At 37.9% G+C, this 18229-nt stretch overlaps 1 protein-coding gene across 3 annotated transcripts in view; it reads right to left on the bottom strand.

The window, feature by feature from the left end:
• USP24 (ubiquitin specific peptidase 24) overlaps positions 1–18229 on the bottom strand; it is a 62968-nt gene that overhangs the window by 25083 nt on the left and 19656 nt on the right. For 2 of the 3 annotated variants that reach the window (XR_003536784.1, XM_027698989.1), the window contains exons 9-34: positions 17981–18055; positions 17040–17198; positions 15808–15922; positions 15182–15285; positions 13893–14000; positions 13336–13431; positions 13073–13234; positions 11814–11858; positions 11137–11244; positions 10382–10531; positions 9490–9621; positions 8861–8972; positions 8499–8575; positions 7470–7610; positions 7261–7314; positions 6949–7064; positions 6220–6286; positions 5946–6056; positions 5471–5569; positions 5221–5391; positions 4510–4595; positions 4267–4360; positions 3854–4009; positions 1423–1520; positions 552–647; positions 168–396 (exon numbers count right to left, since the gene is read on the bottom strand). Coding sequence is in view for 2 of the 3 variants with exons in the window: in XM_027698989.1 (XP_027554790.1) it covers positions 168–396; positions 552–647; positions 1423–1520; positions 3854–4009; positions 4267–4360; positions 4510–4595; positions 5221–5391; positions 5471–5569; positions 5946–6056; positions 6220–6286; positions 6949–7064; positions 7261–7314; positions 7470–7610; positions 8499–8575; positions 8861–8972; positions 9490–9621; positions 10382–10531; positions 11137–11244; positions 11814–11858; positions 13073–13234; positions 13336–13431; positions 13893–14000; positions 15182–15285; positions 15808–15922; positions 17040–17198; positions 17981–18055 (2961 nt within the window). In the remaining variant the exon portion in view is untranslated. The remainder of the gene's footprint in view (positions 1–167; positions 397–551; positions 648–1422; positions 1521–3853; positions 4010–4266; positions 4361–4509; positions 4596–5220; positions 5392–5470; positions 5570–5945; positions 6057–6219; positions 6287–6948; positions 7065–7260; positions 7315–7469; positions 7611–8498; positions 8576–8860; positions 8973–9489; positions 9622–10381; positions 10532–11136; positions 11245–11813; positions 11859–13072; positions 13235–13335; positions 13432–13892; positions 14001–15181; positions 15286–15807; positions 15923–17039; positions 17199–17980; positions 18056–18229) is intronic. The other variant, XM_027698990.1, reaches the window with a different exon arrangement.

The following is an 18229-nucleotide window of genomic DNA, read 5'->3' as shown; positions in this document are numbered from 1 at the left end:
AGAATATGTTAAAATTCAGATCAAGACCGGAAGAGAGACTGATGGTCAAGATTTTCAGAGACTTTTAAATGGAGTCAGGGCAAGAACCTGTAGAAAAGGCAGGAGTTACACAGCTGTCACTGGAGATGACACCGCTACATCACCACAAACATCAAACACTTCCTTACTTGTATGGCAACTCTTGCTGCTGGTATGATTTCTTCTACCCTAATGGAGGATCTATCAGACACGGAGAGCTGTCGGTAGGATGACTTCTCAGGTGTTCCACAGATGGACATCTGCCTACTTGCTTGTCGGCTGACATTACGGAAGGGGCGTGAGGACAATGCTTCTACCCCATCCTTAATGAAATCCTCATCCAGTAAGGTAGGCATTGTCTGGCCAACCAGCAAGAACCTACATTCAAAGAGCAAAAATGGCAGGCTTATTTTTGAATGCTCACAGCAAGTGAATGAAACAGAACTCAAAGTACCAATTAATCTTAAATATTACATGCTGCATGCTAAAAGCAGAGAAAGCAGCACTTTCTCTAATGAAAGGCAATTACATACCTTGCAAGTTGCAGGCAGATGGAATAGACTCCTTGTCTTGTTTCATAGTCTACCTCTGACGGGATGGAATCTCTCTGCATCACATTCACCACCAAACTTAAAAACAAATCAATAAGGCAGACTCCATTTGGAAATGTTTTACATTAGGAGAGAGCTGCAATTAATTTATCTCTATCCTTCCCTCCGCCCATTCAGTCAGCTGAGTGCCAGTTCAAACTGACAAACTGCCATCTCTGGATGACCAACATCTTAATTTTCCCTTCCTGTATCTAGAGATGAAAGCTTTCTGCTCCTGCTGGAAAATGCTTCAGGATCTATGGGACAGAGGAGAGTGGTGGGTAGAATTACTAAGAGCAACGTACACTTGACAACTCTCACACAATAAGTAGTGTAAGGTCTTCCAAACCACTCACACTGTGCCTCATCTCTTATCTGAAGGGTATGAATTTTGGAGACTGTAATTCCAAATTTAATTTGGTTCCCACTGCATGTTCTCTGCTTTGACTGCTTAAAATGTCCACTGGTATCTACACAGGACAGTGTAATGTACACGCCTGCAAATTTGAACTGAAACACTTAAATGTCACTAAACTATCCAAATATCAACAACTATTGGTGAAGCTGCACTTCACAAGCTTATTTGTGCCTATCTTGATTTTGAGGTTTAACATGTATTCTGTGACATTACTATGATAACTACAGCAGCTTTTCAGACACTGGATAATGAAAAAAACCAGCCTTGGGCGGATTTTTTTCTCTGAAAAAGAAGCTGACAGGTGTATTGGTGTGCTACAGTGTGGAAATCAGAAACCACACAGAACTGCTAACTAAATGAAGCATTATAAATTGAGTGAAGGCTTTGAAATCTAACCTCAAACCTCCTGCTCTGAGGAAGTTTTCACAGAAAGACTTGGCGCAGTTTCTTGCCATTTCATCATCTGCAGTTGGCATCAGCTTGGAGCTCAGAACCTACAATAAATGAATAAATAAGCACATGTACACCACCACCACTCCTAGTGTTCTCATGTGCTGAAGGTTAAAAGTATTACAGAAAAAAATCCAGCACAAATGGAGCAATTAACAATACACTTACATGAACCTGCAGTCAGTAAAGAGAAATCATTAAATATTCAGGATAACTATGGCCATTACAGATATTTATTCTATATCAAAGAGCATTTTGTTCTCATTACAGTTTATTGTTGGGGAAAGGATGAAGTACATACTCTAGCACATGGAATATTCTTTTCTGGTTCACTTGGTGCTCCTTAAAAGCCTAAATTCTTCCCGTTTCTAGGTTTTCAATTGACAGTATCCCATAAACACCCTACAGATGGCTTACTTATTGATTCATGCCTTTTGAAATATAATTGTATTGCTATTATTCAGGTGGCTCTTTTGTAAGAGATGGCTCAGGTAATTTGAGAGGCCTTATGAACAAAACCTCCTGTTTTAAATCAGCACTAAACTTCATAGAGTGCAATGATGCTCAGAAGCGTGGCCATAAAGGAAGTTTGTGGTCTCAGGAGGTTTGTAGGTCAGATCTCACGTGCATTTATAATCGGTTTCACTTCACTTTACATAAAGAAAAAAACAAACAAAACTCAAAACTCCCCAAAACCCCGAGCCCCTCCCCAAAATCCCAGACACTCCCCAGAAGTTATTTACTTTCTTTAAAAGACTCTTTGACATGTACAGTCAACAGTGCTGCACGTGGGCAAACAAAACGCATCTTTTCCAGGTTCACAGGTCAGAAGCACAGTTTAAGAGTTCCAGCCATGAAATCTTATCACAACATTACATGATATAACCCTGAACATCTGCGATATTCAATTTTCATCTCTTTCATATGTTCTGCAAATTTCCTGTGCACATTTTTTTCAGAAAGTAGTTCAGACTGGCTCCCATATTTTCAACAGATCACCAGCTGAGAGGGTAAAAAAGCACATTATCCTTTTCTTGACAGAAAGCCACCTTCCAATTGGCTCGACTGGACTTGAGGAACAAGTCCACTCATATAATCTACACATCTCATCCAATTTACTGCTTCTCATCCCTTGCCAGAAAAGCAAGCAATTTATTACTTGCTTTTATTATTTTCTCTAGCACAGAAGCAGCAGATAACTGTGTCTTCATACCGCAATATAACCTGCCAGTTCAACAAGACACCCTTGATGTGATATGTTAAACCATTTGCTTTGAGTTGTAGAACTTGTCAACATATTTCGAAGACATAATCAAATATCTTTCATTCCAGCTGTACAGAAAAGGGGGAATCCTAACGCAGGGGTGTGATGACAGTGTAGGAAGATGAAGAGCTAACATTAGACTGTGGAAACCTAAAGGAAAGCAACTACAAGGAAATTCCTACAGTAATCTTGGCACACCCTGGGAAGGGAAGAGAATAATTTTGTCTACTGTTTTGGAAGCAGCTGGCAATTGATCCTCCAACCTCAAGTTGCTCAAACCAGATTTGTAATGGGCCCTTATAAACAGTGGGACCTGTGAGTAGAACTAGAGACTGTCCAGCTCTTAGCATGCAGAGTATGGTGTCTTAACAATGACAACAGCTAAACTCCTACTCACTTTAAAATCCACACGCTAAACATTTGGAGAGAGGTTTTTACTGGGTCCAATCCAGCTTTTTGGCTGAAGAATTTAGGAAAATGCTTAGGGGTAATAAAGTTGTATGTATTCCATTCACTCTACATACACAGCTAAAACAGGCCAGAGGCTTCTCAGTAAAGGCCCTGAACATTTGGATAGTGACATTTCTTCCCAGTAAAAATACTCCTCCTTAGCTTCTCCTTAGAGTATGGCAGACTTATACAGCACTGAAGTTAGCATCATTTTTCTTACACACTGAATCAAGCAAAACCAGTAAAACCAATCAAACTTAAAAATTAACGGGAGTTGTTTCAGGGACAAGTTATATATATACATATATATATATATACACACACACACACACACACAAAATCAGATATTCAGAGTTTTGGAAATTCAAGCAGGAATTTTACAAAAACAGTAATGAGTTATTTCTTTGCTCCTTTCCACTTACTCCAGAATACTCCTTCCACCTTGCAAATCACAGAAAGAAGGGCCTGGTTTCTCAGCAAAGTCTCTAAAGGGGAACTTTTTAGCCCTTTCATTCTGTGTAGAATTTATCACATACAAAAAAGCAGACTATGGCATTTTGTATAATGACCCCATCACAGTGGACTCCTGCCCAAGAAACTTAGAAATACTTAAATTTCAGTGCTCAGAATCCCAAGTAGAAAGAAGCAAATTTGTTTTCTTACCTCCAAATTGTAGAGCACTCTGAAGGTGGACATGCCTGGAGCAAAAGATCTGAAAAGACTTTCTAGTATTGAACTAGCACTGGGCTGATGTTGGTGTTTTGAAGACAAGGATGGTGATTTTGAGGACTGAGAACTGGATTCTGACAGCAGTGTTTTCTATAGGGAAAAGCCACAGAAGAAATATTTTGAGACTCCTGTGTTTTCCTGTAATTGGCAATACATTTCCTATAATCCCTGTAATAACCCTCTCACCTCTGACTGCTTGGAAATAAGTCAATAATCCTTACCATGAGCATTATTTTGCAGTAGTTTCAAACCCTTTGTGTGTTATAATCTGACAGGGAATTTATGATACCTGGCAGTAAAATCCTTTTTGTGAAGCTCACCAAGATTAGTTATTGTTTAATCCATACCTTCCTTCCCAGGGAATCAAGCTGATCAAGAGCCTCCTGAATAGCTGGGTCAGTGGGAATCAAGAGCAGAAGTTTCCTCACTCGCAGTGTTATCCTGAAAAGTTATCAGAAGTTACTTGCACAGAACAGGAGCTCAGCCACGCTGTGGCCTGGTGGATGCCTGCACACTGCAAAGTAAGAAGCTCTTCAAACTGTGCGGTGTGAGCAATTCTTCAATATTTAGTAACCATTTAATTTGCTTACCTTGGCTCCTCTAGATTGGCAAGCTGGTAGAGCATATCAAACACATTACACACGAGAGCCATGACTACTCCAGGGAGGGATTTCTCCTGAGAATTAAGCAGAAATACAAAGGTCTTTTTCTCCCCTTTCTCTTACAAATAAATTTAAGAGAGCTCTTCACTGAAGCAAACGATCCAGATGCCAACCTGCCCCACAGAAATCCCAGCTACTGTCTAGGCTGAGAAAACATTTGAATTTTTACATTACCCCATTTCTCTTTTAACAATCAAGTTTTGAAATCAACTGTTAGTTAAGGTTGACAAACAAAATACAAAGCAGACCAGGAGTGGTCTCAACATGCTGGTTGATGCTTCTTAGTTTATTTTCATACTGTGGCTTTATGAATACTGAAAATCTGGAAATCTCTACCCTTGACAAATACACAATCTCAAAATTAAATTGGATGGGTCTTATTTATTTAAAAGATCCTGCAGAGATGAATAAACACCAAACAGGCTGCAACAGGTGACAGATTATAAAGTCTGGATGCATAAGGGCAATTGTGTATTCAGATGATTTGTTTCAACTGCAGTTTGAAAGCAAACCCAGATTACTAAAGACTAGACGCTCAGGTGATGTGAACAGTTTCTGTCTCATCTTACTGGAACTCCTACAGTCTCCCCCAACTATTTCCCCTTCAGGCACAATCTGAGGGAAGGCTTCAGGCTGTACCTGTTCCATTGCATATGATGAACTAAACACACTACTGCTGTTGCTGGAACTGGTCGAGGAATCTGCAGAGCTCCCTGATGGAGTCCCACTTCCTGATGTTTTTACTGTAAGGATTTGTTCATCAGAGAAGCCCAGCTGGTGGAGTAGTTTCTGATCTTTGTTTACTGTTAACTGCAAGAAAATATTTACCATTTAGTTCTGGAAAAGACTCAATCTCATAAGGAATGGGAATTCTTTGTAGTTAACATACCAGGCTGTCATTGGCAAATATCTGTATATTATCCACAGGTGAATTCAGCATCTTTGCTATCTTCCACCTGACGCTCCCTACAGTTTCATTGCTATGAGCCTGTAAAATTAAACAACACTGGTTCAGTAAGTCTGTTCAAGCAGTAAATGCCAAGAGAATAAAACACAAATCTTCCATTAAAGTCTTCCTGGTCCTCTGCACAGGGTGGTAAAGGTATTGGCTATAAGAGAACGACAGGGTAGGACAGCAGAGAAATGCTCCAACACCCACACTAAGCCAACAACTTATTTTTTCCACTCCAGAATGATGATCAAAATACACTTAGTCTACAGACACTTCCATATACAGACTTTTAACATTTTCAACTAGAGTTTTCAAGTCTGGAGTCCTTGTAATCATCCTTCTCTGTTCAGTCAGGCATAAAAACCCCCACGAGTAGCTACATGATCAACACACATACCCTGTGCACACCCACCTCTATGGTAAAGGTATCTTTGGTAGACTCGTACGTAACATTAAGTGTTAAAAGATGTCCATGGAAAGAGGCACCATGAGGTAGAATAGTTCGGGGAACTGAGTAAAGGTCCTACAGGAAGAGAAGGATCACAGTAAATGCTACCCTTGAAAACAAAGATATTTCTGTGATAGTAGGTACCTACGGCTGAATATGTTTAAATAACTTTTATTGTTTTTAATAATATTGAAAGTTGTGTTCTTAGCCCTGCCTAGCAAGAAATTACACATCTTACCTCTATTGTTATCACGTAACGCTCTGCCAACAGCAGCAGCCTCTCAATTATTACAAGTTTAGTTGACCTAAAGAGAAACATTGAAAACAAGAGTAACTTGTCTCAGAGATTAATTTTCAACGCCCACGGGTAACTACCATGAATTGGCTGTTTTAAAACATAACTCCTTAAACGTGGAGTTAATTCAGTAGAAATTAACTATGAAAACAGGCCAAGAAACTTATATTATACTGCTTGAGATGTTTCCAGCTTCATGTTTCTAAAGGACCCACCCTATGCTCATATATTTAAAATACACACATATTTAGGTATGCCTAAGTTTAACTAGAGGTTGAAAAACCATCCTTTTTCTCTTCTCATTTAAAAAGAACCCAAACCAAACCAACTGCCCCAGAAATATTACGTGACTAATAGGCTGGTAATAGCCTGTGGGGTTTTTTTTTGGTTGGTTGGTTTCGGGGGACTGGAGGCAGGGTGCTGGTTGTTTTTTTTTCTTTTTTTTTTTTTTTTGTCTGACTGGTTTTGGTTTAATTTGTCTCTTGGGTTTTTTAAACACAAGTTTTTCAACCTGAAACTCAAATTGCATTGTAATTGGAATATTCAACTGAAAAACCACCAGAATATACAACTACCAACTATTAAGAACTTTATTAGCACTCAAAAATCATGTGGGTAGCAGATGGGAGCAAATGCCTCCTGTCATATTTATTCTTGGAGAGGCAGGCCTACCTGTAAGGAGACTGAACTGAGGTTGCCACCGTAGGCATAGCAGTTGCTGTAAGCATTTTTGTAGCTCTTGTCACAGCATGTGTTAATGTTGGACCACCAAGTGCAGAGCTGGCTGCCTACAACACAAAGTACAAGTGCTGCTTTACATGGACAATCAGTATGTCCTGGAAAACTAAGAGGACAAAAAAATATTTGTGGAAAGAAATTTTTTCTTTAAATGGAATTATAATGGACAACTATTCTTATTCTAAGATACAAAACCAAAATGGTTTGTACCAATAGGTACAAGAACAATTAAAATTTGTCCTTTACCTCTAATCGTGTGTAGCAATCAGCAATGAATTTCTTGTGCAGTGATACTGAATCCTAAAGATAAAATGTACAAATTAATGAGATCTTAAAGCAAAATCATGGGAATTACCCATAAACTGACAGAACCCCAAAAAATTCCACATGTGAACATGCAGAATATCAAGGCTATATGAATGTCAAAGCACTTTCATGTACACATATATGCCTACCTTTTTCAGTCTAGGAGTTAGATTAATATAGCTGTAATTTATTATCAATTGAATAGCTTCATTGGCAATTTCTTCATCAGGTGACTCCATTGCAATCTTCCAAATGAAATCCATTCCTATTAATTCCAGTTTTTCTACACTCTACACAAAAAAGAACAACAGTAAAACATGACTGGATTTCTTACACAATAGTGAGTTGCATCACAGGGACAAAGCAGTCTTCCATCTGCTGGAAAAGCATCTTTTGACTGAAACAATTTTCTTTTCCAACACGCTGCCAAACTTTGGCACAGTGCAAAGTGAAATCAACAGCTGCACATTTGTATACTTATATAACAAAAAAAAATGGTTTACAAGTGGATAAACAAGTTCCAAAGAACAATCTCAGTCAAACAATTGAAAAATTAAAAAGTTTAAAGGCATGGAGAAATTTAATCTAGAATGGAATTTGTTTCAAAAAAGTCAACACAGTAACTAACCACACAATAAACCATCACAAAATCTGCTATGATACTTGGCAAAAAATTCTGCACTTGAAGTAAGTTCTCTGTGATAAAGATCAAAAATGCCTATGGAAAACTACTTAATGTATAACCATTAATTTAACAGAGACATTGAAGGATCAGAGTTAAAAATTATAGTAGCTTAGAATTTGAATATGGTAAGCCTAATTCTCATGCAAAGAAGAAAAATAAAAAATAATTTAAAAAAAAAAGAGTATTTCCATGCTAGGGAGAAGAAAAGCACACACTAGGATTGAGGATTATTATAAAAAAGTAGTTAACTCATTCCTCCTGCAAAGTTTTAAAAGCTGCAAACCAGCTTCCAGCTACCAATTGCTGAATTTTAACTCTTGAAATTAACTGTCAAGTTTCAGTTTCAGAATTTACCAATGTTAATGCTAGGACAATTTATATATTAATACAAACATGACATGTCAAACTGCTGCTCAACAATCTTTGTCTCTCCATCTCCCGTCCCTAGGAGGCCACAGGTTGTACACATGAACAAACTTGCCAGAACACTCACCAGTTGAGTTCCTTGCCTCTTCAGTCGATGGTCACAAAGGTTCACATTTTCAAAGAAAGTCTTAAATAAACTAAAACCTGAAAGTGAAAAGAGGTGCAGCTTTTTATTCAGGTCAGGCTTAGCTTCTATGCTTTTTTAAAAAAATTAAAATAAATACAGGAGATGAACTTTTCCCTCTACAAGTACTAAACCTGAAAATTATAGAAAAAGACCTCTCTATTATATTGATTTATAGCACTAGTTAGGTGTTTCAAATTGAAGGCTCAGGAAGCAAATTTCTGGTATATATCTCAAAACCAATCTGTAGGTCCCTTCCAACTTGGAATATTCTGTGATTCTGCTGACCAAAGCCATTTTCTTACCATTCATAGTAATTTCATATGATTCCAGTTTAAGAATTTTCTCTTTGAAGAGCTGTTGTTGTACATCACTCTCCAGATCGTGCTGCCCTTTCGTAAACCACTCAAAGCACATCTGTGAATGAAAAGCAGACGTATTTTTACCCCACTGTCATGTCAAATATTTTAGTTTTATACAGCAAACAATGTCAGATATCACAGTAACTCATCATCTTACAGAAGTTTTATCTACAGCAAGAGGTTCAAAACCTCATCTCCTGGTAACCTCACACACTACAGAGGCTGTCTTGCAGCATTAGGGTACTTCATAGTCATCTTTCACCCAAATAATGCTGAATGTCTCTTATGACTGCACAAACCTGCACATAAGCCTTTTCAAACCAACATCTGTACACCTGCAACTAAAATCCTGGCCAACGTACCTCCTCCAGTCAAATTTCATGATAAAAGAGCATCCTAGTTTCAAGTGAACACCTAACAGTGGCTGCACTTGCCCACACAAAGCATAAAATGCACTGCTAGTTTGTGTTTGCCACTCATGTTTCACATGTCTCGACAAACACATGTGCTATTTATGATTCATTAAGATTCCTTCTGCAACCACAGAAACCAACTTTTCAAGTTTTTCTTACCTCTCGATCCAACTCACAAACATCCTGGCCAGTTACAAGGCATTCCCAGATCTCCCTGGCACGATTCCAGCCCAAATAAAGGGTAGCTTCTTGCAGAAAAAATGCCAAAAATTTTAGATGTGCCTCCAAATACTGAGAAAGAGGAAACAAAAACTCAAGCTGAAGACTTTTCTTTCTGAAACAAGAACTTTGAGCATTTTTTTTTTTTTCCAAATATAGTTGTCAAACAACAGTTCACTTTGCAAGGCTGGAAAATAGATATTGTTTCTGCAGTGGTATTCTATTCCATATTACACAATATTCTATTTTATACTGTTCTTAACATTACTACTTCTGATTACCTTCCTATGAAGGAACATTGAAGTCTCATTGGATTTGCTATTACTTTCCTGATACTGATATTATTTAACAGTCATTACTAAATCAAAACTAGTGTGGAAACAATAAATATCAAAGCACTAGCAATCAACTGCTACAAGCTATTTGTATGTGTGGCTTCCATGTCCTAACTACCAAATCTATTTCAGGTAGCAAGAACTTCACACCAAATTCAAAGATATTGCCTCTACTGGAGTAGTTGAAGTGATGCTGATGGGGAAGCTGAAGCTGCACAAGCTTGGAGACAGGACGTCCCGGGCAAGGGGAGATCCAGGTCTCAACCACTTAAAAGACTTTGCTAAGGAACTTTTAGACTGATGTTTGGACACTCTTACTCCATAATATAATAAGAAGCCTTAACAGATGAGTATCAGAACTATAAATAAAAACGAGCGTAGTTATTCATCAGCAAATTACAAAAATGAAACAACTCCAATCTTCTGCTACTTGGTCAGTGATACACTACATCATGGTGCCAAAAACCTAAGACAATAAGAAATTCAGGGTTCAGTACCTCCCGGTAGGTGTATCGGCCATCCACCAGTGTTGCTCCAACAAGCCCTCCAGGACCTGCCACAGATGCAGCCAAACGGTGACATGATATTAAGCTTCCTGTCACCAACTTCACTATTTCAAAGTTTTTCTTTAAATCTTGAATAATGCTCTTGGCAATAAAAAAATTAAAAAAAAAGAGGTTTTTAAAAAATTACATAAACAGTATATGCACACAGCAATTTGCTCTTAAACAGACACACACCTCTAATCAAAAGGAGGAATGTTGCCCCACCAGAGTCAGTTGTACCCCTTCCAAGCACTTATACCCCCTGATGTTTTCAGCATGTCTGCAGATTGCAGACGAAGTCCCACACCTCCACTCAGCCACTCTACAACCCATGTGACTCATTGGTACTTCAGTCTGTTTTCCAAGAGTCAGTGTTAATTCAATTACAAAGCAGCTGGTCTAAACATTAGCCATTGTTCATTTCTTAACAGAAACATGCCTGTTAATTATTCTACAAAAAGCTGAGAATGAAATAAATTAGTCCTGCCACAGCAAACAGATTTATATACACATATCCACACACAAATGGACAGCACACAACACAGCATCTCTAATTGAACAGTTTGTTTATGCTACATCATTAACCTACTTGTCAAAGTATTTATTAGCTAATTTTTTATTCTAAATTCAAACTTCAATGTTTTACAGAAGCACAGCCACACAGACATACACAGGGCTTTAAAAATCATCTCAGCATATATCCTTACCTTGTCTTGTTTTTGGTATGTTTGCTTAATAAATGAACGCGTGATTTCATGGAGCTGACGTAATGCTGGCACCACCCACACAAACTGAGGATTATTGTGCTGGGATGACTAGTAGTAGGAAAGGTAAAAACAATTACACATGTGGTACATGCCCAACAACAGATCAGCTTTCCTCTCAGACTCCTGGAAGACTAATGATGTCTATTAATGCTGCTGTTTCAAAACAACAGCTACGAGCTCTGCAGGCTCCAGTTACTTGTTCCTGGTCCCTTTCCAAACACACTCATGGTGCTCTTCTTGACTTTCTAAAAGAAGTCCTTTGACACACATAAGCCATTTTGTTATCCCTGTTATTCAGCCCAAAGTACCAGCTCCTTGCTAGAGAACATGCAAATTAAGTAGCCAAAAAGAACTCAGTTGCACCAGGGAGAGATGATAAACCACCACCTTCCTCAATTACAGGAGATGAAGCAGGCCTAAAACAGCATAAAAGGGCAAATTCAGTCAAATAATGTTACTTACTGCTAAAGCAAGAATAATTAAAAAAAGAATCTCAAATACTACTAGGGGTTAAAAGAAGAAATTTCTGATTGGTGCTGCAAGGAGCCCTCTGATAGGAAGCAAAGGGTACTTAAGCTGCATTTTGAAAGAGATCCTACAAAGAATAGCCCTCCTACCTCATTGTTAGACCTGCTCATCACTTTTCTGGAAGGCTTCATTTTCTGTAAAGTTTGACCACACAAACCAGTACTGAGGTTGCTTGTTCAGAGAAGTGATGTCTGGTTTAAATACTGACAACAACCAATACCACCTACACACTCAGAGAGGTTAGAGGAACCTGCTCATAACAGGTAGCTCTCCACTAAAGAATCCCTCATGTATTTGAGAATGCTGCCTCAATATTACATTCCCTCCCAGTTTATGTCTTTATGCCCCCTAATGAAGGGAAATAAGAACAAAATGTATTTTAGAAGTCTGCCGTATGGTTACTCCAATCCCTTCTAGCTTACAATTACACCTTTTGTTAGTGCTTCCCACTGCAGCACCTCTGTAAAAGCCTTGCCAGAATATAATTAAAAGGAATGAGATTAGGAAAGCATAAGAGAAGATCCAAAAGAAAAAAACTACAACTTTCAGACACTGAGAATCCAAGATTTGAAATCCATATTCATGAGCACACAGAAGTGTGATCAATATCAAGAAGCAACATTCCATGCCTTCTGAACAACTTACATCCTCTACAGATGCTGCAACACAGACAAAACCTAATTTATCATGAAAGAAATGAATGAAAAAAGTACAAGCCTTTTTCTTTATTTAGACCATACTTCAGAATGGAAAAAAAAGGAGACAGGAGCATTCCTGCAGGCCTCAAGAAAAAGTGCCTGCTATGTGAACAGTGCAGACAGAATATATGCAGTCTTTTAAGCCGTGCACATCTCTGCTGCTGCCAGGAAACAGCACAGGCAGCTGTGGGAATGGTTTCTTTATGTTATATGAAGAGAGTTCAAGTATTTTATTAAAATACAAAACTACTACAATTTAAATATTGATTTGCATTTTGAGACTTAATGGTCATGCCAGAACACATGCTTAACTCAAAGAAAACTAATCTGGGCTTTCACATGAAAGGGACAGTTAAAATACTGACATACCTTTATAGTGGTTCCATTTGCAAATTCTAACCTTGGGCCCATCCTGGTAGTTTCCCATAAACTGATCACTCCTTGTGCTGAAAATTTGCTTAAAACAAAGGCAAGAGACTTACTATGAGTCTCATGGTCAACAAAGTGGCTCACACAAAGCCTACCCCTCTCGTGGACTCCCCAAGGTAAGAACTTACAGATGGGACACACAATTTGTGCATCTTGAAAGAAAGGGCAACATCAAGGCTAGGTAAGATCTCATTTTGGAAAAGATAAAATAATAAACCAACCCTCTTTATATCTTCTATGCATTTGATGATATAGCTTCTTTTGATTGCCTCTTTCACTGCATAAGCATCACTGAGGATTGTCAGATGTTCCTCCAAGGCCTGCTGAATAAGACTACACGGTAATGTTGGAAGATGAGCCAGCTCCCAAAGTACCTCCAGAACCTAGAGGAAGAAGTGCAAGAATAGTCAGGACCTAGGAAGTACAGAGACTAGCAACTCTGCATTTAATAAACAAGAAATTCAAAGTAAAACCATTCACATGCCTTTCCAGTGGTTGTTTCCACACGTGCTTCGCGACCAATGCGCCCGATCAGGCTCAGCAGCTTCTGTCTCACCCTGTCACTCTCTGTCTCCCAGCTCTGGATAGCAAAGAAATCACCAAGCACTGTAAGTCTGTTAAGTCTCAAACGTACACAAAAATGTAATTCACAACTGTTTTACTGCAGGAAAATCAAATATAAACAAATATGTTTCCACCATATGTATTTCCTTATTTCTGTTACCGGGAGTTACAGGACTAATTTGCCCAACTCTTTTTTCAAATATAAACTGTTAGAGAATAAATATAAAATACTTCAGGTACCTTAGGACTGGCTAAATAATGTACTTAAAATCTAAGTCAATTAGCAATACAGTAACAGATTAGGCTTCTGGGATAACATAAAAATTAGTAAGAAAATTGTTATTCTTTTATAGCCAATTTTACATTTATATAGAAAATACAAATGCATTCAAGGCATTTGTGTTTCAATACACTGGATGCACAAGTACATCTCATCAATTCTCTTCCTAAGGAATGTAAATTCATATGAAAACTTACCTTTTGTATTAAAACAAATAAATGATTGAGCTGATCAGAACTAAACTTCACAGCAGCTGCAGCAATAATGGTATGTATGTTTTCAATCACAGTAGAGGATTGTCCTGACTGAAAAGAAGAAGGAAAACACAAGAAGGTAGGTCTTTAACCCAAATGAGGTAGAGAAAAACCTTCATGTAAGCATTATCCTACTGTTCATGCTAATGGGAAAGAATAGCAGCTTTTGACATGTTAGAAAAACAAGGTCAAAATAACTGCCTGTGCTCCTCATTTGCCTGGCAGAGAGATCTGGTCAGAGAGAAGTAATTCTAAAGCAGGAAAAGAAAAGTCTGCCATTATTACAGCAGTTTCTACCTGCTGCAGTGGCAGCAATACAAACATCACCATTTTTATTGCTTGGTGAAGTTCATGTGTGGGGTGTTGCATCTCTGACACCCTATAAGACTTTACTCAAAAGTGAGCAATACAAAAATCTCCTCCCACACATATGGAAGCACCATGGTAACAACAGCCAGAGAGGAGGAGGAAATTTTGTGTTTTATCAAAGAATAAAAGTGAGCGAACTAGAATCATATTTCAGCTCTACTAAGCATTAAAGACTTGCTGCTATGCCTGCACATACGGCAGGGCTGACAACGTTCAATGAGTTTAGTCTGAAACATCAACATTTGGACAGAGAAGAAAACCATTTCCTGCAGGGGAAGATTAGTTTTTGGTCAAAGTTTCCACGTGTCATTTGCATCAAACACTCAAACCACCTTTCCCACACAGTGGTAAGTTGCATATACATAAAACGAAAGCCAAAAGATGACTTGTCATTATATGGTCAATTATATGTAGGTACTGTCAGGTAAATGGGAATTCATACAGGTTGAGCCCACTCTCTTTGAAGTTGCACTGAAAGCCACATTCAAATTCATATCTCCAGTTACAAAAATTAAAATACTTAGGCATGATCTTTGGGCTGGACAAACACTTTGTCACCTTTTTCAGGCTGCCAACCTCTTATTCCAATCAAATATTTTTGCAGCCCCTTAGCACATGCTGCTAAAGAACTGAACTTCATCATAGGATTTAACAACTATGTTACAAGAAATTGCCAGAACAGTTGATTTTAAATGGTAAAGGGAAAAGTAAAAGAAAGCCTCTGCATTAATTATACTGTTAAAATCTCAACATCTCCACCTTGCAATAGAGATGCACAGATTATAAACAAAATAAATCCAATTGTTACAATGTGTGCTTCGGAAAGACAGTCTAAAAGCACCTGCCTAGCCTTGGTTGCTTACCTGAATTCTCCAAATTTTAGTGAGCTCATCTAAAGATAATTTACTGCCCAGTAGTTCAATAATTCCCTTTATACGATCACAGTATTGCGCTTGGTCTATATTACCTGTCAAACAAAGAAAGGCAACTAAATTAATATATTTAAAACAGTATTTGATACACTAAATGAATGAGAATAAACAAGTTCTTTTAAAAGGAAGAACAACAAAGCTATCTTAATTTGAAAATTCTTTCTGTACTGTTACAGACAAGTCTATCAGAACAAAGAAAAAGAACAAGGCTCTTTCCACTTTTATTTTTCTTACTTCATAAAAGTGATAGCAGTCCACCCCTGTAGAACATTACCAGTTGGGAAAGAAAATCCTCTTTTCTTTCTTTTCTAGAGGCTAACAATATATAAACTGACAGTAAAAACCCAGGGTACAGCAGAAGACATCTGCACAGATGTCAAACAGAGGACTAGACGATAGTAGCAGAATTTGCAGAACTTTACTTTATTTTGAAGACAACAAAGCCTTGAACTCTCCTGTTAATAGTGTTAAATTAAAATGTATTGAAAGAGACAGATGAAATTTTTAAATTTAAGTCCTTCAAAGCACGTGCCAAAAGTCTTTGTGGGAGTTCTTACCTTCTAGAGCAATCGACAGAACCGAATTCTCTACGAGCCAATTCAGCAGTCGATCTGTATCTATTGCATTCTTCACCGACTTGGAGACAGTGCTGTCTTCTATTAATTTTGTTACCTAGAAATTGCAAACTGTGAGATTCTAACAGTGATTGCCACATGCATTATACATGCACACAATGAAATCTATTCAAAAAGGCTTATTATGAAGCTTAAGTGGGAATCCCAAAATATTTTGAGTACAGGAAGTGTTTGGGATTTTTTTTGTTTGGTTGTTTTTGAGGGGTTGTTGGATTTTTTGTTCATTTATTTGTTTGGTTTTGTTTTTTAATAAGCTGTTTAAAAGTAAATTCCTAACCAGAAACACCTTCTCATCAGTCTCTGATGCAGCAGAATCTTATTCTCATTATGACACAGAAAAGCTGGCCTGTGCTGCCAGGTATCTCTCTACAGATACACCAGAAGTAGGTTATCTCAGCCTTCTGCTTGTTACGCTCAAATCAGTGTCCTATTTTTTATCCAATACTGAACCGATACAGGCTCCTCACTCTAGGGAGAAAGAGCACATCTCTGCTACAGCCTTCAAAAGCTGCACTCTTATAACTTCACACAGATACACAGCATTTATGATTAAGGACCAAACAGCAATGAGGTCTAACATCTCAATTTTCCCATAAATAAAGAAGGAAAAAGCACAAAAGGGGGACTCAAACACTACAGTCTCTGCACACAACCATGATAAAAAAATGCAATTACATAGTGCAATGACCTGATACGAGTGGACTGAGACATCAGTGGAGGTTTAAGTCCCATTTGGTCTTTTTCTGTTTTCTCCCATTAAAAGGAAAAAAAAGAGATATGCCACAGGATACTCAGGATTATCTCAGAGTGAATACTGAACGAATAGCATGGACCATTGCTTATAAATCAATCTCAAACCGCACTTCTTAGAAAAGGTTCAAATTATGTCTAGTTCTTTCTAGTTGGGAGGCCACAGCCCTTGCAGTGGCTAACAAATATTAAAACAACTCCTGAACAAATATCACAAACAACTCCTGTCATATTAACTTGTTTTGGTATTTATTGTGAATTGAGTTTTCGCTAAGGCAACATAATTTGTAAAGAAATATTGTGCCACCTCTTTTTTTAAGGTTGTGGTTTTGGTGGCTTATTAACAGCCTATCCCACTTACACACATGCACATGAGCACACACACACACACAAAGCAAACCTACTTCTTTGAGGGAATTCATCTTTGCACTGAAGTGAGGAGATTTCAACATGCGCAGCAGGATGTCCAGCCGTAAGTCATCGACTGCGGTGACCAGATCAGGTTGGAAGCGCATACACAGCAGTTTGATACCAGACAAAAGCTCAGGGATACTGACTAGCCTCTGTTTAAAACAAAACAAAAAAGGACAAATAGAGACATTGCTATTTTTGCTATTCTGTTTCAAACATCAGTGATCCACAAAGAGTAGGTTTAGTGACCCAGCACAGACTCTTTAATCCATGAAATATAGTACCATGTACATCTTAAAGTATTACTAGTACTCCAGAAATTTTAGGAAAACAAAACCATTGGTTAAAGCTACAGATTTGGTACACTAAATTGCTCCCCTGTAGCTCCACAACCTATGAATACTTTCCAGTTAACAATTAACAATTTAAGTCTTATCTAAAAAGTCAACACTCAAAAATTTAATAGAACTGAATGCCAAATTCAGGGTAATGCAGGAAGTAGCCACAAGTTATTTACATGGACACTTTACCAACAACTACCAAATTCTCAGAAGCAAACAGCTAATGCAATAGTCATATGCACACAAATTATACGAATTTCACTGACTGCATGATAGGAAGCATCTTCAAGTCAGTTAGAGAAGTAAGCATACAACATGCTGCACAAGGGGACCAATAAAACCAAAAATTCAACAGCAATAGTGGCAAAAAATTATAAAAAGGGTCATAACGTTAGATATCTACTGAAAAAGGTATTGAATGGAATTGGGTAAATGCATTTTGATCTATGTCATTCGGTCATAGATCAATGACAGAATTCAGAACAGGCTGTATTTTTGCCAGTGAAAATAAAGCTATTGTTTTAGTCTACATTGCCAGCATTTCCAAAACACACAGGAATTTATTCCTAAATATTTAATATGTAAAACATTACCTTGTCTTTCAAGTCCTTCTCTTCTACATTCTGTACATATTTAATCATTTTATGAATGACTGGATCCAGCATGGGCTAAAGAATGTGAGAAAATGCATGACAATCATTTTAATGTTTCCTGAAATCAATTACACTACTCGACAGATGTGGTTGCAGCAAAATGAAATACTTAGCTGAAAGCTCACCATTAGCTTAGACACAAAGCAACACCTACAACATACATAAAACTATCCTGAGAGCTATGTCCAG

The sequence above is a fragment of the Neopelma chrysocephalum genome, unplaced genomic scaffold (genome assembly GCF_003984885.1).
Source record: "Neopelma chrysocephalum unplaced genomic scaffold, ASM398488v2 Primary Assembly neopelma1_135, whole genome shotgun sequence".
Taxonomy (NCBI): Eukaryota; Metazoa; Chordata; class Aves; order Passeriformes; family Pipridae; genus Neopelma; species Neopelma chrysocephalum.
Note: the sequence above shows the minus strand (reverse complement) of the source record. Positions and strands in the feature narration are given on the sequence as shown.